General features: G+C 33.3%; 4 protein-coding genes and 1 long non-coding RNA gene across 6 annotated transcripts in view; 2 read left to right on the plus strand and 3 right to left on the minus strand.

The window, feature by feature from the left end:
- LOC126970345 (uncharacterized) overlaps positions 1-27,646 on the minus strand; it is a 126,114-nt gene that overhangs the window by 32,386 nt on the left and 66,082 nt on the right. The window lies entirely within an intron of this gene.
- LOC126970339 (small nuclear ribonucleoprotein F) lies at positions 5,347-8,206 on the minus strand. 2 transcript variants are annotated; one of them, XM_050816197.1, is made up of 3 exons: positions 8,041-8,206; positions 7,775-7,964; positions 5,347-6,258 (listed from the first exon to the last, which is right to left on the minus strand). In XM_050816197.1, the coding sequence occupies exons 2-3, from the start codon at positions 7,947-7,949 to the stop codon at positions 6,167-6,169; spliced, it is 267 nt and encodes an 88-aa protein (XP_050672154.1). In that variant the 5' UTR covers positions 7,950-7,964; positions 8,041-8,206; the 3' UTR covers positions 5,347-6,166. The 2 variants fall into 2 exon arrangements, with proteins under 2 accessions (XP_050672154.1, XP_050672155.1); XM_050816198.1 differs by having other exon boundaries at positions 7,775-7,987; positions 8,041-8,155.
- On the plus strand, positions 11,031-17,428 carry LOC126970297 (SUMO-activating enzyme subunit 2). Its single transcript, XM_050816133.1, has 7 exons — positions 11,031-11,291; positions 11,366-11,520; positions 13,560-13,707; positions 14,316-14,810; positions 14,980-15,151; positions 15,678-15,845; positions 16,389-17,428. The coding sequence occupies exons 1-7, from the start codon at positions 11,148-11,150 to the stop codon at positions 16,931-16,933; spliced, it is 1,827 nt and encodes a 608-aa protein (XP_050672090.1). The 5' UTR covers positions 11,031-11,147; the 3' UTR covers positions 16,934-17,428.
- On the minus strand, positions 17,344-19,718 carry LOC126970330 (phosducin-like protein). The gene has a single exon (XM_050816185.1). It carries the CDS (start codon positions 19,584-19,586, stop codon positions 18,777-18,779), a length of 810 nt encoding a protein of 269 aa, XP_050672142.1. The 5' UTR covers positions 19,587-19,718; the 3' UTR covers positions 17,344-18,776.
- LOC126970333 (uncharacterized) lies at positions 21,531-26,466 on the plus strand. Its single transcript, XM_050816189.1, has 2 exons — positions 21,531-21,870; positions 24,486-26,466. The coding sequence occupies exons 1-2, from the start codon at positions 21,691-21,693 to the stop codon at positions 25,059-25,061; spliced, it is 756 nt and encodes a 251-aa protein (XP_050672146.1). The 5' UTR covers positions 21,531-21,690; the 3' UTR covers positions 25,062-26,466.

Below are 27,646 nucleotides of genomic sequence, written 5' to 3' on the forward strand. Positions count from 1 at the left end.
GGTATGGTGCAATAATGGGTAGGTACCACACCCAAAAAGGTAGAAAGTCCCGTTTGGATGATCAGTATTTTAATATCTTGCGGTATCAATCTCCTCTCAAGTTAAGATAAACTAAATGATTTGATTCCTTAGAATTCCAGCACCTTACCACATTTTCAAATGTTGCACTCACCCATTTCAGATTTTTGAGGTTAAATCCACAGGCACTTTCAAATCTTCAAAGAAAATGTACACTCATATTTTTAGCTCGAAATACTCTACTTTTCTATATAAAGACGAAAAAACATTCCATTTGCGAAAAAACGGGGATCCAAAACTTTTCTGTACCTATAAAAATCTAACTAGAAAAGGGTTTTTTTATTTTAATGAATTCATGTAAATTTGTTTTTCGTGCCAAATTTCATACAGTTATATGGTCGAAAAGACAATTATCGCAATGACTCCTCATCAAGGAGGCTGTGTAGGTACTCTAAAGTTAGGTATCGGAACGGTATGGTGTCAGTCTTTCCACTGTTCAGAGGACATGGACTAGGTTTCAAAAAACCGGTTCTTTGAAAAGTAGACAGCGATCAGGTAGAAAACGATGTACTTATTAAGCCCAGGGAGAATCTCCGATATTTTGTGAGACAAGTTTTACGAACTCAGAAGTCTACCTACAATAACATCAAAAACTATCTTGAAGATGTTAGAAATGTGTCGACTATCAGCAGGAGACTTCTAGAAGTAGTTATATACAGTCGAAGACCAGTTAGGGGACTTAAATTACTTCGTGTGCTACGTAATGCAAGGTTTAGATTTTCCGAAAATTGGAGCGACGTGAACAGATGTAGAATGGAGCAAGGTATTATTTTCTAATGAAGCAAGATTTTATTTATTTGGTGAGGGCCGACGTTGCAAAGTGCTAAGACCAAGAGAACGTTATGCAGAGGTATGTTTTGAAAAAATTACGCCGTACAGTGGGGGCTCTGGCATGTTTTGGAATGGCGTAACTTCTAAAGATCGTACAGAGTAATTTTTCGTAGAAAATGGCTCTCTAAATACACAACGCTACATCACGAAATACCAAATATCTCATGTAGGTAGAGCCAGCGTTAGCTGTTACAGAGAGTGCGTGCTGCTGTGTTTATGGACGACAATGCTCGAGAATACCGAGCGGGCGACGTACAAGGTTACTTAAGTTGGCTTACCCCGTTTAGAAGTCCCGACCTCAACCCCATGAAGCATCTATGGGACTTTCTAAAACGACGTTTTACAGCTGTAGGTACATCCAGCACCACGAATATCCGAGAGCTGAAAATTGCTTTTACGGACGGGAGGGTATACCACAAGAACTCATAAAAATACATCGTTGACGAAGAATTGCAGCAGTCATTTCAGCAAGTGGAGGCCGCACTTGATATTCATTTATTATATTATTGTAACTTTTAGTAAATATAGGAAAAAGTCTATTGAAGTTACATTCTTTTAGTCGAAATGTTTCTAAAAATCAAAATAAAACAAATTAAGATCGACTTACCTATTAATAGCCAAACAAGTGTTTTTACATAGTATTTTCTTTGATTAACAAATTCTTAAGCACGTTTTCCTTCCCCCTGAAAACGTACTCTGGAAAGGTTACGAAACGTCGGGTTACTGAAATAATAATAAAAATGTAACTCTTAAAAATCTAACGCAAAATCTAATATAAAATACAGTAAGAATTACTCGCGTCTTAATCCTTTGAAGTGTTTTTACATCAGTAAATAATATTTATTTTATTTTGTTGAATGAAATCGCTTTTAAAACAGAGAATACTAAAAATAACTATCTCGAAAAAATCAAGTGCCCATTTTTTGGCAAAGAAGTTTATTAAACCTAAATAATCTGGTAAATAAGTGTATCTCTTTTATTATCTATACTAATATTATAAAGCTACAGTGTTTGTTTGTTTGTTTGTTTGAACGCGCTAATCTCTGGTAGTACTGGTCCGATTTGAATGATTCTTTCAGTGTTGGGTAGTCCATTTATCGAGGAAGGCTATAGGCTATGTTTTTTTTTCAAAATTAGGGATCCGTAATAAAATTGCTATTTTGTAACACAAGGTGTAAAATCGAAAACCTATTTTTGCGTGCGCTGCAAAAACTATTAACAATAGAACAAAATGATGTACAGGCTATAATATAGGCAATATTTTATTACTTATAAAACTATCGCGTGAATTATACTTTATATGGCAAAACAACGTTTGCCGGGTCAGCTAGTTTTATTTATAAAGGTGTTTTTGGAAGAACGCCATAACTTCCCTAAATCTAATGTTACAAAGACAAAAAAATACAAATGATTTATAAAGGAATATCAGAAGATCGCCAGCTGATCAATCATGTCGAATATCGTACTGTTGGTCAGCAAACAACTGTTGTTCCTCTAGATTATGCCAAGAGCTGGTGCATCATGATGCTGGCAATGATCTTTTTGGGCAGTGAGGTTGAGGTTATGGCAAAAGGCTTGCAAATTCAAATTTTTTTATTCAAAATAGGATGTGAAATCACCTATTGAAAGTCAAAAACCTATCACCCATTCCAAAATGAATGCCTCAGGCCTGAGAAGAATTGGTGCAACAAACTCAGCGGGCTTTTTTTTCATCAAAAATATGTTTTACAATTAAAGTAATATTTACAAAGTAACATTGTACAATTAAACTTATTATTTAATAGCCTGAGGGCGGTCACTCCATTCCCAATCTGTGGTATCATTAAGAAAGCCATTTATGTTATAATAACCTTTACCACACAAACGTTTTTTAACAATTCTTTTGAATAACGTAACTAATACTTTTGTTTTGAACATTTTCTGGGATCCTGTTGTAAAAGCATATACATCGCCCCACAAGACTTGCTAACTCGACTTAGTCGAGTAGTAGGCATTATAAGCTTATGTCTGTTCCTGGTGTTAACATTATGATTATGACAGTTTCTGGCAAATTCACTATGTGCCTATGAACATACATTACATTATCAAGAATATATTGAGAAGCAACAGTCAAGATGTTAATTTCTTTGAATTTTGCTCTCAATGATTCCTTAGGGCCTTAGGTTATAAATAGCGCGAATAGCCCTCTTCTGCAGCACAAATATTGTATTAATATCGGCAGCGCTGCCCCACAGTAATACCATAGGACATAATACTATGGAAGTAACTAAAGTATACAAGTCGCGCCGTATCTATGTCAGTTAATTGTCTAATCTTTTTAACCGCGTATGCTGCAGAACTAAGTCTGTTCGCCAATCCTTCAGTATGGGGGCCTCATTGTAATTTTGGAATCCAGAATAATGCCAAGAAATTCAGATTCCACCTATTTTATCACCGCTCCGTATAACAAAACACTTGCATCAAAATTTTTGACATTTGGTACGGTAAATTTTATATATTTCGTTTTCTTGCAATATAACAAGGTTATTAGCGCTAAACCAGTACAAGATGTCAGATAGAATATCGTTCACTTCGTCATACATAGATTGGTTTCTTTTCACTTTGAAAATCAGTGAAGTGTCGTCCTCAAACAATACTACCTTATGTTTTTTCTTTATAAGATTAGGAAGATCATTTATATAGATAAGGAAGAGGAACGGTCCGAGAATAGACCCTTGTGGTACCCCCATACTGAGAGGAGTCCCAGGAGATCTCCTGCCATTCACGTCGACCTTCTGAATTCTATTGTGTAGATATTGAAATCAGAAGATCAAGCGCAAGTTCCCTTTATGCTATAGTGACATAGCTTCCTGACCAGCGTTGAATGTTGAACACAATCAAAAGCCTTAGATAAATCACAGAAGAGGCCAAGTGCATTCTGTGATTCCTCCCAGGCATCAAAAATATTCTTGATAAGCTCAACACCTGCATCCGTTGTTGAACGTCCCCTAGTAAAGCCAAATTGTTTCAAATGAAGTAACTTATGAGAGTTAAAGAAGTAAGCATTTGACTTAAAATTATTTTTTTTAAAATTTTACTAAGAGTCGGCAATACCGACACAAGACGTTAGTTATTCGGGTCAGAAGAGCATCCCCATTTAAATATTGGTATAATTTTACTATGTTTCAGAAGGTCAGGAAACACACTATGATTAATACAATTATTGAAGACTATTGCAAGATATGGTGCTATGACATCAATTATTGAACTTATTAGTTTAACAGAAATGCCCCATATATCAGCAGTTTTTTTCATGTCTAGAGATTTAAAAGTTTTAATTATTTCTCCAGGGCTAACAAAACTAAAATTGAAATTTTGTTAACATGCTATAACATTTTCCAGAAGTGACTCAGCAACACTGGTGGAATCTCAGAAAAAAAATTCTCAAAAGCAGTAGCAACTTCCTGCTGAGATTGAATTATTGTATTGTTTATTTTAGTTTTCTTTCAATCTACCAGATTCCCAGTTAATAACATTCCAAGTCATCTTTATTTTATTTAGTGCATTTTTAGTTATTTGTCTGATATGCATAGACTTTGCAATAGAACAAACACTTTTAAATAATTTAGAGTATTTTTTAACATACTCGAGAAAAGATGCATCATGATTATACAAAGATCTCTCACTATATAGTTCATATAGACTTTGTCTGCTCCTATGAATGCCAGCTGTTGCCCAATCATTAAATGACAGGAGACCACCTGATTCTGACTGTCTTAGAAGTAAATATAGAAGCAAACTCTGTTTTAATTATTTTTAGCAGTTAGGTGAATCCAGGCTGCAGCCGTTTGTGGGATTGAATGAAGAAGGGCTGACTTCCATTAGTGTCGGATTAGCATCTGAGGCTAAGTCCTCTAAGAAAACAATTTTCTAAAATAACTTGTTGCATGAAGCATTGACACTGAGGGATGGTTGACGGTGCCATTATGGACTGTGCTGTGTGCCCAGAAGATAGGCTTCCTCATTCCCATATAGCCAGTGTCATTCCATATGTGCAGTGGCGGGAGCCCCCGGGAAGCACAGGGCAAAATCTATAGGTTTTAAGAGCTTTCAATGTTTATTTTATATAAACCATTTATTGAGTGTGAAGTATTTGCATGGGTCTTGCAAGTAGTTCTAATATATCATATTTTATTTGCTAAACAGGACCTATAACATAATAATTGTAATTCTACTCTGAAACCAGGACAGGTATTACTGCCCGACCTGAGTAATTTATTATATTACTAATTATTTAATTAATTTGTGGCATGTTCCATATTTCAGCTTTGTTTTTATGCGACATTATTTGACTATTATGTATAGAATGTCATTGCACTCAAGTCTACAAATGGTTCAAAAGCTGAAATTAGGGTTCTATGATTAAACACTAATTTAGGATGATGTAGAATGAAATCATTTACTATTATTTAATTTAATTTAATGGAAATTTCATATGAACTAATTGCATTACACTTCATTACAGTTGGAATTTCTTATATTTTTCTTCAATATCAATGCACTGTTAGGTTTTGAATATTCTTCTATCATATTGAATGAATAGTTTGTTAAAAAATTCACACAATAACATACCCACTATTTTACATATTATTGAAAGGTTCCAAATTGTTAAAACAATACATATCTGGCTAATATTAGTGACAAATCAATCAGATTCTGTGGTTGTACTTTTTATTTTGAATGAAATTAAGAATTTAAAAATCAAATCCAAGAGCTCTTTTCAAGACTGGTGGATGTCATGATTTAGATTTTTATTTTCAACTAACAATAATCAGAATTGAAATTGTGAGAATATGATGGAAAATATCAGTCAAATAATCCCAATTTCTCTACAAATCAATAAAAAAAGATTTTGATTTGATCTTCATAGTTGTAATTATAACAAACATAATCTGTATACAAAAGCCTTCATATTTAAGTTAGTCATGAAATTACACATTGTTATTGGAAAGATTTTTTTTTTTATTATTAATTTAATATTTGGTATAAACAATATCCTGTGCTATTACAGTACAATAATAAAAAAGAAGTAGTCATTTTAATAAAACTTGTAAGGTTTTCCTGATTATGTGTGGGTTTTTTGAACAACTATCCAAATGAGACAGTATCTCACAAAATTTTTGAATCTAGACAAAATATTGACAACATTGTGAGGTAATATTTAATTACTAATTACTTAAAATATACTTATATTATCAAATTTTCTTTTAGCTAAGAATTATTCCCTCATTTCACCCTCTTCATCCTCTTCTTCAGCACCTCTCACATAGAGGACATTATTACATCTTATTAAAATTTCACCAAGATTACCTAGAACAAAAATAATATACATGAAAAATAATCTGTTACAATAAATGTGAAGTATTTATCATAACAGATAGATTATAATAAACAGCATTTTCAGTAACTGACATACAAAGTCACAAATATTTCTGACATTGCAAACTGACTGTTCTCTGACTCATGACTTGAGTCCCAACAAGCCTAGGTATTTCACTATTATAAATTTGTACCATGATTGTTTATATTGACAATAATACTATTAATACTGTTTAAAAAAAATGACCTGTGAAACTTAACAATTAACAGTGCATACTGATGAAACACACCTCTTGCTGTGTTTAACTGAGTGGCACTGCACTGGAGTTGAAAATAGTCTCACGGAGGCAACTATGCCCTAACATGTGTATGATGTGCTCTATACAAAATGATTGAATTAATATTTTGACACTAAGTGCCGCGTGTTGCTGCACAGCACCATGGTAATGTGTTGCAGCCTTAAGTCTCACTTGTCCAGTAATAGCACTAGCTATGGCACCCTTCAGACACTAACACAATAAGGTTTACATATTACTACTTAACGGTAGAAACAGGTGCTGTTCTGGTAGCCGGCATCCTGTGCAAGGGAGCCTCTCACTGTAAAATCCAGCCCAAAGCTTCAAAAAGGACAGTATAAGTGGAGAGTCACAGGCAATAGGCAAGAAAGGTTTCTTGATATGGAAAAATACTAAAGAAGTTCTAATGAAGAGTAATGCATTCCCCATAATTGTGTTACAAACTCAAAAAGATGGCACCAAAAAAACAATAAACTGTCCTTTAGTCATAAAGGAGTATACCAAAAGAATGGAAGGAGTAGATCACTTTGACCAGATAGGTAAAGGGTACCAACTCAGTTGGCAGGCGCAGTAGGAGTTGGTAGTTCCACATATTCAATTTTCTTTAAATACTGGTATCTATGACATATCTCTATAACAAATACATAGTTGTTGTATTGCCTAAACTTTTGTATATTTGTATGTTAGTCCTGTAAAAGTATCAAAGGACAGTGTCAATTCATCACAGCGATGAAACATGAGTTTCATCAATTGATTGTTCTTAACATAAGCCCAGGTAAGAACTCTGGTATTATATGTTTTGGTTGCCAAAGTATTGTCCACCCAACTTGGACGGCTATCTTATTTTATTAAATTGGTGAGTTATTACAAATTTCCCTTATAACTACATCCCTGACAATAACATATAAAACATTAAATAATATTATTTAAATAGCCCACCTGTTACTGTTGTTGTTATGCCCATTAAAAGCAGCCATAAGTTTAAAGGGGACTGTAGGTATGTACATGACTGGGTGAACAGATACCTGGATCACCTTGAACGTAAATTGACCTTATTTATCCGGCCTCTTCAATAAATGTATACCAATTACCAAGTATAAATTTCAAAGAGAACACAAAACATCGAAATATGTTTTATAGCTGTGAATTTATAACGGCATATAAATATGAATTACACAGAAAAGCATGTACCTACTTGAGAAAATACTAACCTGTAGACACACCGTCAATAAGTTCTTCTGTGTTTGCTAACTGTAAATTCATATACCCATCAGCCGAGACTAGTAATCCTTTATATTCATGACCCCACTTTAATTTTACGAGTACAGATTTCCCTGTTAAACTGTTAAGGAAGGGTTTAGGGTTAATTGGCATAGCCGCCGCCATTATTAATAGTTAATTCTGTAAAATAAAGAGCCATAAAGCTTATTTAACTTAATGAGTCTAAAGTAAATTACAAATTCAAGTAAATACAAACCAATATCGTTTTGAACAAAATTAAATTTCCAACCGGCTTTTAATTACGGCTACGGCTTGTGCTTGACATGAAATATGCACGATCACAGAACACTTTTACTCTACGATTCAATTCGCAAGACGCTATCAGAAATCAAACTCAATCTCGAAAATCAAAGTCAAATTCAAAGTATTTTTTTTAATTTTATGACTGGTAGCTAAGACTTTTAAGTTAGATCTTTTATTAGTATCATTTAATCATGTACTGTTCAAGTGTACTGACTATAAAATGCTGATGAAACTAGAAATAAGTGTCGACTGGATTTGCCATGGACACCCGAAAGGAACAAACAATCCTATAACTCGGACAAACTGAAAAGCGGTGGAAAAAGGTTCGCCTTTATTCAGATAGTGATAACTAAGACTTACTTTTGTTTTGGTTATTAAAACTGTATAGCTGAATGGGCAAAATAAATAATCAAATAATAGATGCTGGAATAATTATAGTGACTATGGTGTATGATCAAGGAGCTAGCAAGGAGTAAATAATAGAAATGCAATTAAAATTCTTCTACAGGAATCAAGGGTTCATTATTTGCAGCAAGCTGACGAAGTACGTAACTGAAAATATTATTATTATAAAAATAATGAAATTGTTTCACTGTATGATTCGTCTCATTTAATGAAATAAATAATGCTTCTGGAGTTGCAAAATGGGATCAGATGGTACTTTTAATGAAGCAGACCCCAGGATATCGAGGGATAAGACTAATTTACGTAAACCAATATTGGCTTTGAGGTTTTGGCATTAATTACCATAGCGAGGTTAGGGGTTGGGACCCCTTTTTTAAAAGATATGACAAAAAAAGGATAATTATCGTTTCAAAATTTATACTGTAATTTGTGACATAATTTTTTAAGACGATATATTATTATGTATACATATCTTAGGCTAATAAATAATGTTACACTACTAATGTTAGTATGAGGTGTTAGTTGTATGTTATTGATCAAATTGTTTACTTTTTGCCATTCCTATTGTAAAAGGGTACAAAGTTACGATACTTAGGCTTTTGGGAAATGAAAACGTCATTATGAATCCATTGCACAGATACAGTATTATTTCATCCATATTAACATTATATGTAAATGCAAAAGTAATGTGTATCTGTTACCTTTTCACGTCTAAATCTGTGAATCGATATGGTAAAACGAATTATACTGTATAAAATATTCCTAATCAACTTAATATTGTTATTAAAACACACAATGAAACAGTTTCCAAACTCAAAATACCGGTGGCTATTTAACGTGATTGCCAGATTAGACTTGAGTCTTTAACTTGAGCTAAATAGGTAGGTACTGATTTGAAGTCTATGTAGACTGGGCGCAAACGTTCGGAAACCGGATTAGGTTTTCTCATCAGGAATTCAGATTCGAAATTCCGTGAGACTAGCGTAAACATCCGGTTTTTTTGTTCAGATTTTTTTACGAAAAGTACGAATAGAAACGCTTGTCTAGCACACGCAAATATTTTCATGGGCGACGAAGACGAATTGATTACTATTGCACTTTTACTGGCGTTAAACAAGAAGAAGAGGAATCGTCGTTACTGGGTACACCCGTTGAATACTCGGAGATTAACAAATAGTCAATTTTATCTCAAAAGAGCAAGATTGCGAGGACACACAGATGAATTCTTCAAATCTTACAGAATGTCAGTGAATCATATAATGAGCTTCATAATTGTATACGAGAGAAAGTAAATTTGTTACCTACGACGAGTCTACAGACGTCCATTATTAGGTTTCCTGATCAGGAATTCAGATTCAAAAACCTGAATGCTCTAATTACATAAAAAATATTCAACAAGGCGCACATTATTCTTATTGTTTCCGAATGGAAAAAAAACCTAACGTTTGGTTTGGTGTGTTCGGTTCGTAAGAACGGGAAAAACTCAATGACATCATACCGAACGCAGCTCTCGCGTACATTTTCGCTCAACCGCCGCACACGCACGGAAATTTCGATTCAGATCCGCTAGAGCTTTGTAGCGAGTGGACTATGTATAGTCCACTCGCTTTGGGACATGAAGGGAAAGTACCTTAAATATCGAAGATATGCTATTTTACTAAAAGAAGACTTTATGTTATTTTTAAAAGTTAGTAATTCTGCATACAAAGACTTTCTAAAAATTACTTGCCTCGTCTGGGAATCGAAGCGACTTAAATGTAAAAAAAAACACCCCTTCTCTTATGATGCTTATCGAAAGAATGGCCAAAAACTAATAACTCTTCTTAAATAACATAGTATTTTAAAAGAAAGTAGCCAATGAAGCGGGTATTTTTTTGTAAATTAATTAATTAAATGCTCAAAATGTGATCTCTCTTGTCTTACGCAAATCGCCAATCTTTTAATGAGTCCGCTGCCTGTTGATTTTCTTATCATTTTATGGTGAATACTCGATATGATATGGCACAATTCTGTTTGTAACTCGCCCACGTTCTCGTATCGCTTTTTGTATAGCATATCTTTCACTATATCATAAAAAGAAGAAATCTAATGGTGTAAGGTCCGGGGATCTGGCCGGCCATCTAATCGGTACATTCGTACCAATCCAAGTAGGAAAACATTCATTTTACGTTGTTCCTTTCTTTGAAAATACTATGTTACTTAAGAAGAGTTATTAGTGTTTGGCCATTCTTTCGATTGGCATCATAAAAGTAGGGGTGTTTTTATTTACATTTCAGTCGGTTCGATTCCCAGACGAGGCAAGTAATTTTTTGAAAATCTTTGAATGCAGATTTACTAACTTTTAAAAATAACATAAAGTCTTCTTTTAGTAAAATAGCCTATCTTCGATATTTAAGGTACTTTCCCTTCATGTCCCATAACTTTGGGACAACCTGTATACTCGTCGCGTCCGCGTCGTAGGTCTGTGCCCTGTAGTAATAAAACGTAGTGTTTAAATTCTCTTTGGTAATAAAAAGTCTTTGTTGCTCTTTGGTTGAAAGCTTGGTAGTTGTTAATTACTATATTGGTATTAGTTGGTGTTACAAGATTTTGATTTATATTATAATTTTTAAGAGAAATTACATATAAAACTCTACCTCTTCCTATAGCGGCAACATGGTTGCAAGAGTTGCAGGTGTTTTTGATGAGAAATTGACCGAAGCAATCGCAAACTCCAAAGTTTTGGTCGTGGGAGCCGGCGGCATAGGATGTGAAATTCTCAAGAATCTCGTACTAACGGGTTTTCCTAATATTGAAATAGTAAGTCACATATTAATAGTAGTTTGTGTCAATGTATAATTAAGTATTTGTTGATCATCATTTAATACTTCCAGATCGACCTTGATACCATCGACGTAAGCAACCTCAATCGCCAATTTCTGTTCCACAAGGAGCACGTTGGAAAGTCAAAAGCCCAGGTCGCAAAGGACAGCGCCTTAAGTTTTAATCCAAATGTCAATATCGTAGCTCATCACGATAGTGTTATAAGGTATCTATCTTTTAATGCAAGAGTAAGTTGGAAGAAGTAGAAGGGTCCAAATGTGGTATGACACTTACGATATTGCGAATTTTCGAAAACATTTAGGGAATTATGCAATGGAAGTAGTCCCATATGTTTATGTCTCACCTGGTGTTATGCTTAACAACACCAAATCTAAACAATAAACAAATCACATAACACATTCCAGATACAGCTATATCTGCCCATAATAGTGATAATAAGACATAATGTTTACAAGCACTTGTAACTATTCTATTCTATGTATTCTATCTAATAATGTTCTAATATTATGTTGTCATATTGTCACTGTTAGGACATACCACAGTTGTAACAGCATAATATTATATTATATCATATTATGTAGCTAGCTGGTAGATATAAACCATACAACATTTCAATGAGCCCACCTGCATGCACCTGGATTACTTTAAGTGCTTGTAACTAAATGGCATGCATACCTATCCACCTATATAAAACTAGCCTAGATGTAAATACACTGGGTATACTCCATATACCTTGAAGTATAGGTGCCTAATGAATTTGTTTTGGACACACTCTAATATCAACTTGTACTCATAAGGGGCATTGTGGTGTTGTAAGAGATAATAAACTCAATTGTGACAATGAAAGTAATTTTCTGTCCACATTTAGCCAAGTGCTAAACTAAAATAGTTTATTGGCTATGATGCTTTTGCAACATTGATCTAAACCATACAACATTTCAATGAGCCCATTACCCAGACTTCACATGGATTACATTAAGTGCTTGTAACTAAACTGTACACCTATCCACCTATATAAAACTAGCCTAGATGTAAATACAAGCAAATAATGCCATACTACTAGACTCCCAATCACAGTTTGTCAAAAATGTCCTAGAGGTGTTGTATAGATTCATAGAATTAACACTTTATTGCATGGTAGTAATATTCAAATTCTATTACATATACTCATTAGAAGGTTGGATGCAAACAAGATGCATGAACATTTTGTTTTAGCAATATAATTTATTTTTTTAAATGTCAAATTAGTTAAATGTGTTTGTTAATTTAAATGGGCACTTAAAATGAAATATTACACCTTTTTAATTTTGGATATGCTATTATTGAGACAGTTTTTCACTAAACTTTCATTTACAATTTTTCTCCAAACACAACTATAGGAAAAGTGGTTCTGTTGCTCTATATCTCAGTATCTGGTAGTAAATATATAATATAATATGAAATTCTTAATAATCTCCTATGCACAAAAATTATGTAATGAACTTCCTCCTGTCGAGTTATCAGGTCTATAAAAGTACATTCACCTATCTTAAAAATATTGAATTTTTTTATTTACTTACTAAACATAGCAACTGTCATTACAGAATATGATCTAATGTGACAGTTACAAACAAACAAGAATAATACATGCAAACAACAAGCAACTGAATCTTAAACTAATCAAATAGCAATAATACAATAGCATAAAAAATATAATTTATTACTTGTCTTATAATATATATTATATGTTTTAATCACCACTGGAACAGATAGTATTGGCAGGTGGAGGCGCCTCCACATGTACCTATCTGGCACACAGTGACTCAAGCAGCACAGAACTTCCTGATTGTGCTCCTTCTCTCCCGCGCAACAACTTCACCACATATGCTGCTAGAAAAAAGTCCCTATCAACACTCAACTCATTATAACCTACCATACCCAGCAAAAACAGTGTCGGGTACATAAGTGGGTAAAACAGGTATACTCCATATACCTTGAAGTATAGGTGCCTAATGTTTTTGTTTTGGACACTCTCTGACATCAACCTGTACTTATCTTCATAATGGGCCCATATTGTGGTGTCGTAAAAGATCATTTGTGTCATCATAAACTTATTGTGACAATGAAAGTAATTTTTTGTCCACATTTAGTGACATGCAAACCATGTTAGTCTGTTGGCTATCATACTTTTTCAACATTGATCTAAATCAGGCCAGAACCAGATTGTAACTGTGGTATTTAAACTTTGATATCAAATTTTTTCAGTAATGACTATGGTGTTAGCTACTTTAAGCAATTCAATATTGTTATGAATGCACTGGACAACCGTGTTGCTCGTAATCATGTGAACAGAATATGTCTTGCTGCTAATGTGCCTCTTATAGAAACAGGCACAGCAGGATATGCTGGACAGGTTTGTGAAATGTTTTTACTCAGATGATCAATTATATGTCTAGATAGAATGTGACAGCTGTGTCAAAAAAAAAATTGTGGCGAACTGTTAGTCTCTATTTTCAGCAACACACACACTAAAACAAAGTGACTGACTTTTACGAGTAAGACGTAACTTTATGCACACTAAAATAATAAATCTGGCCTGTTGTCATGCTTTGCCTAACAGCAAGAGGCTCTATCTGGACATATGTATTATCTGAGATTTTTTGTTTTGTTATGTTTAGGGAAAAGAAAATACTTGATGTAGTAAAGTGTATAGCATTTATTTTTTTTCATCTTTCATCTCTTGTATTTGTATTATTAAAGGTGTTTGTACCTTCCCTCATAAGATTTCTTAATCATTCCATGGAATTAGAGTGTGGGAATAGTCCACAGTGTCGCAGAGTGAGCAACTCCTAACTGTGCATGCCTGCCACTTAGGTGTAGGTTATTGAGGCTCTGTTATTGTATTGTAGCACACCTTCATGTTGTTGTTACTCTACCTAGCTAAAGACAAGAAATATAAGGAATAATTTAATAAAATTTTAATAATAAGAAAAAACATTTATTATTGTTTTTTAATTACAGATTGAACTCATTAAAAAAGGATTAACACAGTGCTATGAGTGCCAACCCAAAGCTCCACAAAAGAGTTTCCCAGGTTGCACAATCCGGAATACCCCATCGGAACCAATACATTGTATTGTTTGGGCCAAACATCTTTTTAACCAACTCTTTGGTGAGGAAGATCCAGATCAGGATGTCAGCCCTGATACAGCAGACCCAGAAGCAGCGGGCGAGGCTGGTGCTTCAGCAATGACATCTAAGGAAACTGATGCAGGAAATGTTGAAAGAAAAAGCACCAGAATGTGGGCAGCAGAAACTGACTATGATCCACAGAAATTGTTTAGCAAGTTATTTGGAGATGATATACGTTACTTATTGTCAATGGAGAACCTGTGGAAGAAACGACGACCACCTACTCCGTTGACTTGGGATAATTTGCCTGGTAAAGATGATACTCCTACACAACATTCAGGCCTGCCAGATCAAAGAGTTTGGTCTGTATATGAATGTGCTCAAGTAAGTATTATTTAGGTGCAGAATAACATTGAAAACAGATTTTTTTATCATAACAATATTATAATGATATCAATGAATAAATTACTAAGAAATTCTGTTGATATCCTTATGAAGTTCATCTTTAACAGGAGTTCAAGTGAGTAAAATACAATTTTTTATTTGTTCATAGGTTTTTGCCACATGTTGTAAAAGTCTTCAAGCAGATTTGAAAGGTCGACCTGAAGGTGATCACTTAGTGTGGGACAAAGATGAGAAGAGTGCAATGGACTTTGTTACTGCATGTGCAAATATTCGTGCACATATTTTCAATATTCAGTTGAAGTCACGATTTGAGATAAAATGTATGTAACAAAAATTTTTATATGTATTTTGTATTTGCTAAACGCTAAAGCAACAGAAACACAAGATTAGTGGGGCATAAACTGAGCTTTGTATTTATTTTGAATATTAAATGTTGCTGTCATGGATCTCCAAACTTCTAGTTTCAGAGGTTCATTTTGCAAGAAGTGATAATATATAAAATATCCAAATTTTTTATTACATCCACACATATATGTCCTGGTTCTTATAATTTTGTTGTTTTTGTGTGTGAATAGTAAGTTGTAAATTGGTAAGTATACCAGTGGGAGACTTAATTGAATGGATGTGGGCTAGAATATGGGTACCGTGTAAGCATTATTATGTTTCGGCTTGAATGGCGCCATAGCTAGTGAAATTACTGGGCAAATGAGACTTAACTGTTATGTCTCAAGGGGACGAGCGGAATTGTAGCGCTTGTACTTAGAATGTTTCAGTTTTTCAAGAATCCTGAGCAGAATCACCAGTTGAGTTAAAATTATGAGTTGATATTTGTTTTTGGTTTTTTAGCCATGGCAGGTAACATTATCCCTGCCATAGCCACAGCCAATGCAATTGTGGCTGGTATAGCAGTCCTGCGTGCACAATCTATACTAAAAGGAGATATTGAAACATGTACAAGTGTGTACTTGAGACCAAAGGTTAATCATCGTGGTCAGCTGTTTGTACCTGAGAGAAGTATGAGTGTTTATATTTTTAATTACTAGTACAGATTTATATGTATCTTTCTGACCTTCTTATTTGTTTTTATTCAATACTAATAATATAAAACGAATAAAAACCGGTTTTTCTTATACAAATAGTACTTACACCAAGATTAGGAACAGGCAACTTCTCAGCACTATCTACAGTGCTTGTTGCAATTTAATTCAATTTAAACTGGTACCTGTTTCATCAATATATGACAGTTATAACTATGCTTTATATTTATACTGCAATTATCTCCCAACATCCTGTATTGCACTATAAGTGGTTCAGCTGTACCTTCATATTATTTAAATTGCAAGATACAAGGACAAAAACCGCTTTTTAATTGAATTTAATTTTTACTCAAATTGAAGGAGCATAAAATAATAATATATAATAATAATCAAACATGGCAAAAATAATTCATCTACTAGCTTCCATAATAATCAGATCCTTAAACACTTATAATACACCTTACAATGGCAATTTTTTTTAAATAGAAACAATATATAGTATACTTTTTTATCTTTACAGCATTAACTGCACCAAATCCGAAATGCTATGTATGTGCTCCTAAGCCAGAAGTGGCACTCGCTTGCAATCTCAAGTCTCTTACATTGAAAGATCTGAATACAGCACTTAAAGAAGGCCTCAATATGCAAGCTCCGGATGCGACAGTTGAAGGTAAAGGTCTTGTTGTACTTTCATCGGAGCCAGGTGAAACAGACCACAATAATGACAAAACTTTAGAAGAAATTGGGTTAAATGATGGGTGTGCTTTAATGGTGGATGATTTCTTGCAAAATTATGAAGTCAGGGTCCGCTTGCAACAGGAAGATGAGGAGAAAGCATGGCGTCTTGTAACTGATGTAGATGAGCCAATGCCTGCTCCTAAAGAGCAAAAACCAACCAATGGAGCAAATGGAAACAATGAACCAAAACCTGGTCCATCCAGACCAAAAGATGACGACAGTGACAGTGATATGGAGATAATTGAAGAAGATGATGGTGTACCAACAGCCAAAGCTCCTAAACGTCGTCGTACGGAAATGACAGATGAAGTTGTAGAACTTTGTTAGTGATTTTTGTAACTGCTTATGATTAATTTGTGATTAAGTGATTCTCATTTCAGTAGCTGAAAGAATTTTTTTTTTGTGATGAATACTAAGTAGCTTCAAAAACTTCACTAGACATTTACTTTATTTTTATGTTATTCATGTATCATTAACAGTGATTATAAAATCTACATTCTTTGCATCACTATTATACATATCTATGTGAAGATATTGTAATCTGTTGAGTCTAATATAATGTAAAACAATGTGGTTTCAGAAAATATTTTTAAAATTTTTGATTACATAGTTATTTATTCTAACAATAAAATTTTATATGTAATATCTTTTATACCTGTTAAAGAAAGTATTTACTTTCTTATATATATTAAGCAGTCTATTGTCTCTTAAATACTTCAGAAATAAATAAAAATAAGTAAGAATTTAGCATAGTTTATTTCACAATGATAAGAACAATTTACTTTAGATTAAGAATTGTAACAAAAATAAACAAAACAAGAATTTCAGTTTTTCCTTTCAGAATAATTTGTTTGTTTGTCCTTACATGCATTTTATCAGTAAATTAAATAAAATACTCCACTATTAAGTTATCTTAAGCATTCTCACATTTTATTGGATGGAGGAATTTGCTCAACAATTTTTTTGCATATATCTAATTTATTTGCCCATATAAGTGACATTACATTATACTGAGTTGTAACACAGGTGTAGTATAATGAGATACAACTACACATGTAGCACTGTTCCGAACAAACTATTCACTTACAAGCTTGTTTACTACTCAATCTTCAAATACATGGCATATATTCAACAAGCAGTTCTGTATCTGCACTTAGTGACATCTTTTCTCTTCCATTACAAAACAGAATAGGGTGTACAAATAACAGTAAATAAGCTAATTTAATTATTTAGAGCATTGGTAACAAGACCAACAGCTCAAACCAAATTGCAATAAAAGAATAATATTTATATCACATTTCAATGTACTCACTACATAGATAACAAGAAAAACCCCCATTAGGTTTAGGCAAAAAAAATTTTGATGTAGGATAGACTTCCATTTTGTTCTAAGACAGTAAATAAGTAAAAGGGTGGCCCTACATACACACTTCAACAGTCACTGTTATTTAAAAAAAAAAAACATGTTTTAACAGATCTGGGACCCAGCCATATTCAGCCTGTAACCACCAGAGCATACGGATGGTATGTACACACACATAAATAATTAGGCATAGTCTGTATGTTCTTGATGAAAATTGTGTGTAGTGAATTTGTGATGATTCCAACACTTAACACAATTAGATTATGGTTGCCACAAGTAAACATTACTGAGTTTTGCTCTGAAGGGGCTAGTGAAATTACTGTGCAAATGCAAGACAACATTTTTGGGTTTTTCAAGAATCCTGAGTGGCACTGCATTGTAATGGGCAGGGTGTATCAATTACCATCAGCTGAATGTCCTGCTTGTGTCATCCCTTATTTTCATTAAAAAAAACTGCATCATGTTATTGGGCCACTGAATCAGTTTTTACTTCAATAGAAAGTTTTAATTTCATGTTGGTGTCTCAATTATTTTGCAGTTACAGTGGTGAAAAACACTAGGACGAAATTATGTATTATGTGCAAATGACACTCAGTGGGCCAGCATGGTCACCTAAGGCCTGCTACATATTTTGATGACTGGTGCTCATGGTTGCTAAGTTGCATCTCATCAGCAGTCATTATTAATTGAATAATGTGATTCATAGTATAATATACACACAAAAACACTTGAAATACATTCACAAGTAATTATCTATAAATAACAGCCTAAATATAAGAGATGCACTTGAGTCTTATCCGACAGTCCTTAGTTAAGTTCTGGTAGTATGCCATATTCAATAAGAAACTTTTGAACATCCTTGGCATAGAAATCATTCCCAAGTTCTGAAGATAGCTGTACAAAGTTACCAATAATTTGCCCACTTTTGTAAACTAATAATGCTGGTACTCCATCAATACGGAATCGGCGACTCAAGCATGTGCAGTCTGCAGATATTCGACAAAATTTGAATGTTGGATAGTCATTTGCAAGAATATTAAGGCAGGCATCCATTGTTTCACAAGCCATGTTTCCTTGGCTGTATATATGCATAATAACAGAAACTTTGGGATCTTCTTTGTCAATGGAATTCAAAAAGTCTTCCTCGCTTTTTAAAGTTAGAACTTTACCAAATTTTAGAGCTTTTTTTATCTGAGCCACCAGCTCTTGCACTCTCTTCTCTTGATATTTCAAAAGCACTTCTTCATCAAGAAGTTCATTTAATTCGTCCTCAATTTCATCAGTTTCCTTATCCTGTTCTTCCTCTCTAACAGTTTTTACTGAGAGGGTGAGCTTTTTCGCTAATGCAATTTTCTCAATTTCCATTTCCTTACGGTTTTCAGCTTCTAACTGTTTATATCTCTTCCAATCTTCGATAACCCCTTTTGGTCCAGTGTTACTAGCTGTACCTGACCAACTATTGACAGGAGGCAATTCACCTGTTGCCTCAGAGTTCTTCACAGCGATTTCTTCCTCACCTGAATTGTTGTGGCTTTCATCATCAGAGCCCTCGTCTTCGCTGCTGCTACAATAATTGTGCAGCTTCTCGCCAAGAATCTTGTCTTCTAGGGTCGCCATAGTAAATTGTATTATTTTTTGTTTTAATAATTATACAGGAACTTGAACTTATTCAAGTTTTAAATTAAATTTAATAATGTATCGACAGACGCCTCAAAGTGACGTTTTCAGAAGGCTGTAGTGCAGGGGTGGGACAGACGCCTTATAGTGACGTTTTCAGAAGACTGTAGTGCCATCTGTTAGTTGGCCCGAAAATGAAAGCTTTGTCAGCCGTCACTCGCTTTGAAACCTTTCAACTTTTCTTTATTTGTGTGGTCATAAAATGGCGGCTACTCCTAGTGTTTGCGCATGTATGTAGCTCTCGTGTTCAATTTTTCATATTTACACTACTAAATCCATCCTTTATCCTTTTAACATAGAACATGTTGTGATAAAATTAAATAACTAACTCTACGCGCAATTGCAAAATAGTAAAGAATTGCAATACCTACATTAAAAAGTAGAGTTAGTTATTTAATTGCGTCACAACATTACAAATGAATTTTATAATTTGGAGCTTATATATAGTTATTTTCAGGGCGAATCTCCAGATGGCGCTAGTTTTCAAATAGACAGCTCATAATGCGTAGAGAGGGCTCGTCAAACTTAGCCCCCCAAAAAAAAAATTTTTCTATTTTTGAATTTTCAATATCGCATATCGTTAGTTCGTAGTTTGTTCTTAATTGTTCGCTATAAATAATTGTTTGTTCTATTGTTGTTTATTTAAAAACAATTAATTAAAAATGGGGGGAAACGCCCACTATTTGGTTCTGGTTGGTTTGTTTTAACTGTTCTAACATAACCTAACCTAACCAATTTTAAAGAATTGCAAATTTAAAAAAAAAATCGAGAACAAACAAATGTTTATAGAGAACAATCAAGAACAAATGGCGAACTAATGATGTAATAAAAAAAAATAAAAAAAAAAAACTGGGGGGCTAACTTTCTTGAGCTCGTAGAGAGGGCATCTCTTTTCCGTATATATTATTATACTCTTTGCTGTAGTACCATCTGTTAGTTGGCCCGAAAATGAAAGCTGTGTCAGCTGTCACTCGCTTTGAAACCTTTCAACTTTTCTTTGTGTCACTGCCCACTGGTCATAAAATGGCGGCTACTTCTAGCGTTTGCGCATGTATGTAGCTCTCGTGTTCCATTTTGCATATTTTTACACTACTAAATCTATCCTTTATGTTCTATGTTGTGACAAAAATATATAGTTATTTTCGGGGCCAACCTCCAGATGGCGCAAGTTTTCAAATAGAAGCTCATAATGCGAAGAGAGGGCACTCTTGTCCCTATATATTATTATACTCTTTGTGTATGGGTATCATATTAAACACATTGGACAGTTAAGTCTATTTTTTTTCTGCCTGGGAAATGCAAAAGCGTTGTTGTAGGCACATGGTATGGTATGAATGTTGCAATTGTGGACGATTAATTAAAGTATGCCGAGTTAAAAATCACTTTATTACGAGTTATTTTTTAGACTTTATTAAAATTGCATTGTCATCGAGCTGAATAAATACTCCTGGTACAAATTGGTATGGCGCTCTGAGAAAGCATCGTGAATTTCTTATTGGATAAATAGAAGTATTAATTTTTAATTTGAAGTGATCACATTTGAGATATTGTCTTGGTAGGTATCCGATGACGTTCTATACATATGTATAGAAGTGATAGAACGTCATAGTAGGTATCTAATCATTTTCCTGCCGCATTTTTTTTGTTTTTTTTTTTAAATTATATATCTATTTATTTTCTCCTCACACAAGATCTTATAGCTAAAACAGTGTAAGCTTATGACTGCTGTCTTGTGGGAATCTAAATTATAACATTTTTACTCATAACTACACATTTTTTTATACAGGAAGAGCAGAAAATTGTCAAAAAAGAAGTGAATATTACCGATAAACGAAAAAACTACACCAGAATACCACCCCACAAACAGTCTGTAAACTTATTAGTTGTTCCTCTTGTCATTACGTCAAAATTTTTTTGACATGTTCTTCGTGTTTTTTTGTATAAAATTATAGTTTGATTAAAAATTAATACTTTATAATAATAAACCAAAATATGTAAGTAAAGTCAGCTTTATATTATAATTTTTATAATATTTAAAAAAAAAATGCCTCCCAAGAAGGGTAAAGAAAATCCACCGGCGAAGGCAGCCAAGCCGGGTAAGGTGGCTATTTTACCTCCACCGAAGCCAAAGAAAGTTCCACCTCCACCAGCATGCTTTGGTCCTGACGATATCGCAAAGTTTAAGGAAATTTACAAAGCCCATGATGAAGAAAACATAGACAAGGTTTGTAAGAATTCGTTGAGACCTCCATCATGCACGATATTATTATTTCCTTCAGTTAAAACATAGTATCCCGTAGCACGAATTTTGAGGTAAAAATATTGTAATTGATAGAGTTTTATTCCACGATTATAATGCTACCACTCTTATTATAAGGTTATGCACCGTTCGAGAGAAAAACATAACCACAAATTGACATTTATAAGGGTTGGGCCATTTTTATGAGGAGGATAGAAATTGAATCGCCTAAAATTCGTTTCTGGCATTCGCCAGCCTTTGTCGCGGCACGCTACGCTCGGCACGTGCGTTGTTTTAAATGTTCTTACATAACCCAACCTCACCAATTTTTATAAACTGTAGTTGATAGAGCTTTGATCGACGATTATCTACTAATAATAATTATCTGCTACTAATCTTATTACAAAGTAATGCACAGTTTTCAAGAAAATAACGAAAAAAATTCTAACCTCTTAACGGGTAAGTAAAACACGTAAATAAAACACAGAATACAGGAACATTCATGAAACTACGATAGAAACGGAATAAACATTAAAGAAAATAAATGAAAAATAATAAATATTATTGTTTTTTTACTGGATTTACAAATCTGGGTTCTTTTTAGTCTAAAAATTATTATGAAGTCGTTTAGTCTGTCCCAGACTATTTTTTACGTTTCATTTTACAGCTTTTCATTTAAAATTGACAGTTATTAGCCTCCCGCCATCATGCCAGCGCTCATGTTTTGTTTTATTTACGTGAATTACCCGTTTTAGGTTAGAATTTTTTTCGTTATTTTCTTGAAAGTTCTTTCTTCAAGGTAATGCACCCTGCATTACCTTGTAATGAGAGTGGTATCATTATAATCGTGGACTAAAGCTCTATCAACTACAATATTTTTTACTTCGAAATTCGTGCTACCGAATACTAAGTCCAGCCCTTTTCTTCATCATAATATCATATCCAAGTACCTATGTATATACTTCATCCTAACCGGAGGTCAATGCTACCTTGATGACTAATGATATGGCTTCAAGCAAGCCGTTAGTGAAATGGAAGTGACTTTAATTTTTTAAATGTCGGATTTCGAAGGTGCTAAATAATAAAAGATACTCTCTACTTCAAAACATTGAGATTTCAATCGGATTCACTATATTTGTAAGTAATGATATAGTATCTCCCACCATTACTGTCCGCACTACTTTTGCTAAGCAAAGTTTGGCTTTCAGTCGTAGGTACGTCGTCGTTTCAGGGTACTTTTATAATAAACTAAATCGTGTCATCAAAATCTATTTCGCTAACTTATCTTGTTTATTAAAGAAGTGAAGAGTCTTCTGATCAGACTAACATGACAAGAACATGCAGTCTAAAGATGGAACCCACTCTAGGGTCAAAACACACACACACACACACGAACCCCAAATATTAATGTTTCCAGACTTGTTTTAAGTCGTGCAATTTTGTAAAATTTTGTTTTAAATCATTTTTGATTTTTGTAAAGTTTATTATGAATCCGCTAAGGAAATTGCGAAATTCCCAATACAAGTGTCAAGACAACTTAGTGGGAATCCTCATCAACTAAATCTTTCAAATAAACGAAATTTTTTATTTAACCTACTTCAAAAAGGTTATCAATTCGATCTGTATTTTTTTACTGTATGTAAACCGATTACTCTGAGATTTATGATCCGATTTACGTAATTTTTCTTTAGTACGATGCAGAATATATGCCATTTGGTTGGAAATTTTACATAGTTTGGCCCAGTAATTTTCATTTTATGAACATTTTTTATAAAAATTTTTGTTTACCTCGATGATATTTTTGTTTTTTGTTTAAGACTTTTTTTGGAGTTTACATTCAGGTTGATTATATATTATAATTATTAACTGACACTAAAAAGTAAAAAAAAAAAAAAACTACGTTTAAAATAACTGACTTCAAAAACTGAAAAGTATCAAATAACTAAAAAAATAATTTAATACACCTTTACCTTTAATATTAATAAAATAAGATTATTTGTATGTGCTACATATATTGATAGCTTTGAAGTCGGTGCCAAGCCAAATGTACAACAAGTACCTACATTCGCCACGCGTGTCTTTGAGCGGGATAGCTTCGTCTAGAATAAAACAACCCGACCGGACCGACATGCGTGGACGCCGACAACTTTAATAATTACAGTAAGTAAGCTGTTTATAGTAATAAGTTTTATTTTGTTTAGGGCTTGGCACCGACTTAAAACCTATGAATAGTTAGCACATACAAATAATATTATTTTATTAATATTAAAGGTAAAGGTGTATTAAATTAAATTTTTAGTTATTTGATACTTTACAGTTTTTGAAGTCTGTTTTTAAAACGTAGTTGTTTTTATATTTAATTTTTTAATTACCTCTCGCACTTGCAAAAGTTGCAATTTTTAACAAAATGCAGATCATCCGGATTCATCTCCTACACGATTACTGTTTATAGGGTACTACTAGGGTATTACTAGGTATATTATATTGATTAGGTACCTACTACATTATCGGCGGATACCTTAACAATACCAATTACCAAAGTATTTTATTGCTTTTTGTACCCTTCTTACATATTTTATTGCATATTGTTTTGTTATTAGGTGCCGCTAAATCAAATTCCTATCATGTTGAGAAAGATCGGATTCAATCCAAAAGGTGCAGAAATCAAAGAACTGTTTAGATTGTTTTTAGAAGACGACTTAGTTGATACTGTAGAATTACATGAATGGTATTTCATGATTGAAGCCAAAATGAATTGGGGTGATGATTTCGAAGTGGTCGTAACTAAAGCCTTCGCCAATCTTTCTCATGATGATGATGAAGTCGGAATTTGTGACTTTGAGACATTGAAAGAGGAGCTTTTTAATTGGGGTGAACCCTTGATGGATGTTGAGTTTGTCGATTTTATAAAATTAGCTCTAAAAGATAAAACCTACAATATGGAAGATGGAACTTTCAACTACGTGAAGTTTATAGAAAATATGAACATGAAGGATGAGAAATATCTTAAAGAGCCAATAAACTTTTTCAAATTGGATCAAAAAACTTTAGCTGAAATGGCAATGAAGAAGGCACAAGAAGAAAGAGAAGAGCAGGAACGAAAGGAGGCAGAGAAAAGAGCAAGGGAAGAAGCAAGGAGACAGAGAATGATTGCAGAAGGCTTAATTCAAGTCTGACGTTTTTGTGATTATTATATAATTAATATCCTTATAAAAATAGACGACAATTTCAAAACGCTGTTTAAAATAAAATAATATAATATAAATTGCTCTAAAAATTTGCATTCAGAAACATCTTAACGACCTGGAAATTTTTGATAACGAAATATGGCTGTCTTAATTAGTGATGTGCCTTTTCAATCGGTTGTCATAGAAGAAAGAATTGTACCTATGCCACAATCTACTTTTTAGTTTCTCTCTTTTATAAGGAATAACATAATACTAATCGTAGATATAACAAAGCGTCACTAAAACAACAATAATAATATGTCATAGACACATAAATTAGACTGGTATTGAGTAAGCAAGATACACTACAATATCTGCTATCCCTTTCACGTATTAGATTTTTTTATTTGCTCCCAACAAAGAATGGCTAACGTGGTGCAATACTGTAAATTTGTAATTGAATAAATTCTGATTTTTAATACGTAATTGAGTGATTTGGTGTTAATTTGTGAATTCATTAACTATGTGGGATGGGACGTTGTTGTCTATTACGTTGTAAAATTCGTACAGCTACAGAATGAAAACAGACATAGCACGTGTCATAGACCTGTGTCTGTGACAGAGTGTTCCAAAGAGATGTTTGAGCTGACCAAAGCACTCACACGCCATAAATAATAGTTCTTCTTTAATTATTCCCGTTTAAGATATAAGGCCAAAGTAATGATATATTATTTTCACTGGTCCTTGACATTTTAACGTTATTTACGTAAATCACTCACAATCTAATTTACGTAGTTTTTACGTAAACAAGACTTCTTGGATTGCCTGAAAATCACTGATCAACACAAATCAATGATTCCGCTATGGACATAGATACAAACATGAGATTTGAAATGACTACATTTGTTATACCTTAGATAATTTAGACATCTAGATAGTCTCTTGACGTTACACAACGATAGAAACAGGCCAGGAATATAAGTTTAGTGTGCGTGACAAGCTACGTCTTACACTCTCGATTTATATGACACTTTGTGTTAGTGTGCGTGAGTTGCTCAAAATAAGGGTTAGTTCTTAGTCTTTGACGTTTTCACAGCTCAGTCATAGTCTATCTAGACGTATAAATGATAAAGGCTTTAATTTGTAAAAAACTCACATTTGCATTATTAATATAATAATAGAAGGAAACTCACCTATTGCAGATATACATTGGGGCGTCAAACAAAACATGACCCCATTACCTCCATGTCTTGTATACAGCAATGTCTACTCAAAATTCAAGACAATATTTCCTAACGATATCTTCAAATGCATATTCATACAATGTACGATGGAGCGTTTGCATAATACTGTCCATTGGAGAAATGACTCGAGAGAAATACTTATGAATTTGAATAATATTATGTAAATTATGTTATTTGTATTATTTTCCTAACAAATGTCAGCAAATTCAAATGAAAAAAAAAAATGTTTTTAAATTTTTATTATTTCTACATTCAGTATCTAATCATTTTATTTGCGTTTGTTTGAGAGAAAGTTTGAAGTTTTTACTGGCCAAGATTCTATGCAATATTCTATATCTATAGATACATACTTATATTACAAAGCTGAAGAGATTTTTGTTTTTTCTCATACGCTTTCTCGTTCTCTTCGTTCTCCAATTTTTGAAACGATTAGATTTTTTTTTAAATATATACATAATATACTTGCTGACCCGACAAACGTAGTTCTGCGCCAAAAGACATCTACATACTTAAATCTCTTTTTTCTGTCAATAGTAAAAAAGTGATGTTTTTATTAAGTTTTCAAAAAACCATCGTAAAAATCTAAACAAATTAAAGGAGAAAAAAAAAGGGTCGTTCTGAATGATCCATTTATCTTTAAGCATGTTAAATAAATTTAAAGTTGGCGGTTAGAATTTGTAGGGTCTAATTTTATAATACTAAATAGTTTAAAAAATTAAGATTGTTAAAAGTATATACTTTTAATTAAAATTAAAAAAAAAATATTAGACAGATCTACTGAACTTGCCATACCCGTACATCCGAAAGGGATTAATAATCATATTATTAACTTTAATAACTCGAATAAATTAAAAAGCTATAGAAAATGGTGGACTAGTTTGGCCTGTATTCCGAGGATGATTATTTGGACTTACTGCTGATTGGATTGAATACTACCAATACTGAGTATGGTGGTGATTATTAACATCAACACACTTTATTTCTAATGTTGTGGAATTATTTATCACCTAACTTTATCTACATGGATGTCTAAATTTCAAAATATGCATCACACATCAATTTTGAAACTAAATCCTCGTTTGAACATCCAAATAAGCAAGAGGAATTTATTAAAAAAAGCGAATCTTTTCTGCGAATAGGTGTTTGAAATAAAGGCACACTAGCTGAGATCTAATACAGGGACACTTACTTAACAAGACATTAAAATTGTACCAGTAAACATTGCATTATAGACCACATAGGTACGGTGTGTAAAATAGTATTTTGCAGTTTATTCGAAAAATTATATCACTCGGGAGGAAGTGCGATTCAACCATTTCGTCTCGTGTCCTCAAATTACACCCTTGTAGG

Source organism: Leptidea sinapis, chromosome 20 (assembly GCF_905404315.1).
Source record: "Leptidea sinapis chromosome 20, ilLepSina1.1, whole genome shotgun sequence".
Taxonomy (NCBI): domain Eukaryota; kingdom Metazoa; phylum Arthropoda; class Insecta; order Lepidoptera; family Pieridae; genus Leptidea; species Leptidea sinapis.

Coding starts and splice junctions, on each gene's coding strand:
- LOC126970333 (XM_050816189.1), top strand. CDS start 21,691: ATGCCTCCCAAGAAGGGTAAAGAAAATCCACCGGCGAAGGCAGCCAAG. Junction 21,871..24,485: donor ATGAAGAAAACATAGACAAG/GTTTGTAAGAAT, acceptor TTTTGTTATTAG/GTGCCGCTAAATCAAATTCC.
- LOC126970330 (XM_050816185.1), bottom strand. CDS start 19,586: ATGGCGACCCTAGAAGACAAGATTCTTGGCGAGAAGCTGCACAATTAT.
- LOC126970339 (XM_050816197.1), bottom strand. CDS start 7,949: ATGGCGGCGGCTATGCCAATTAACCCTAAACCCTTCCTTAACAGTTTA. Junction 6,259..7,774: donor TATTGACGGTGTGTCTACAG/GTTAGTATTTTC, acceptor TTTTTGTTCTAG/GTAATCTTGGTGAAATTTTA.
- LOC126970297 (XM_050816133.1), top strand. CDS start 11,148: ATGGTTGCAAGAGTTGCAGGTGTTTTTGATGAGAAATTGACCGAAGCA. Junction 11,292..11,365: donor GTTTTCCTAATATTGAAATA/GTAAGTCACATA, acceptor TAATACTTCCAG/ATCGACCTTGATACCATCGA. Junction 15,846..16,388: donor GCTGTTTGTACCTGAGAGAA/GTATGAGTGTTT, acceptor TTATCTTTACAG/CATTAACTGCACCAAATCCG.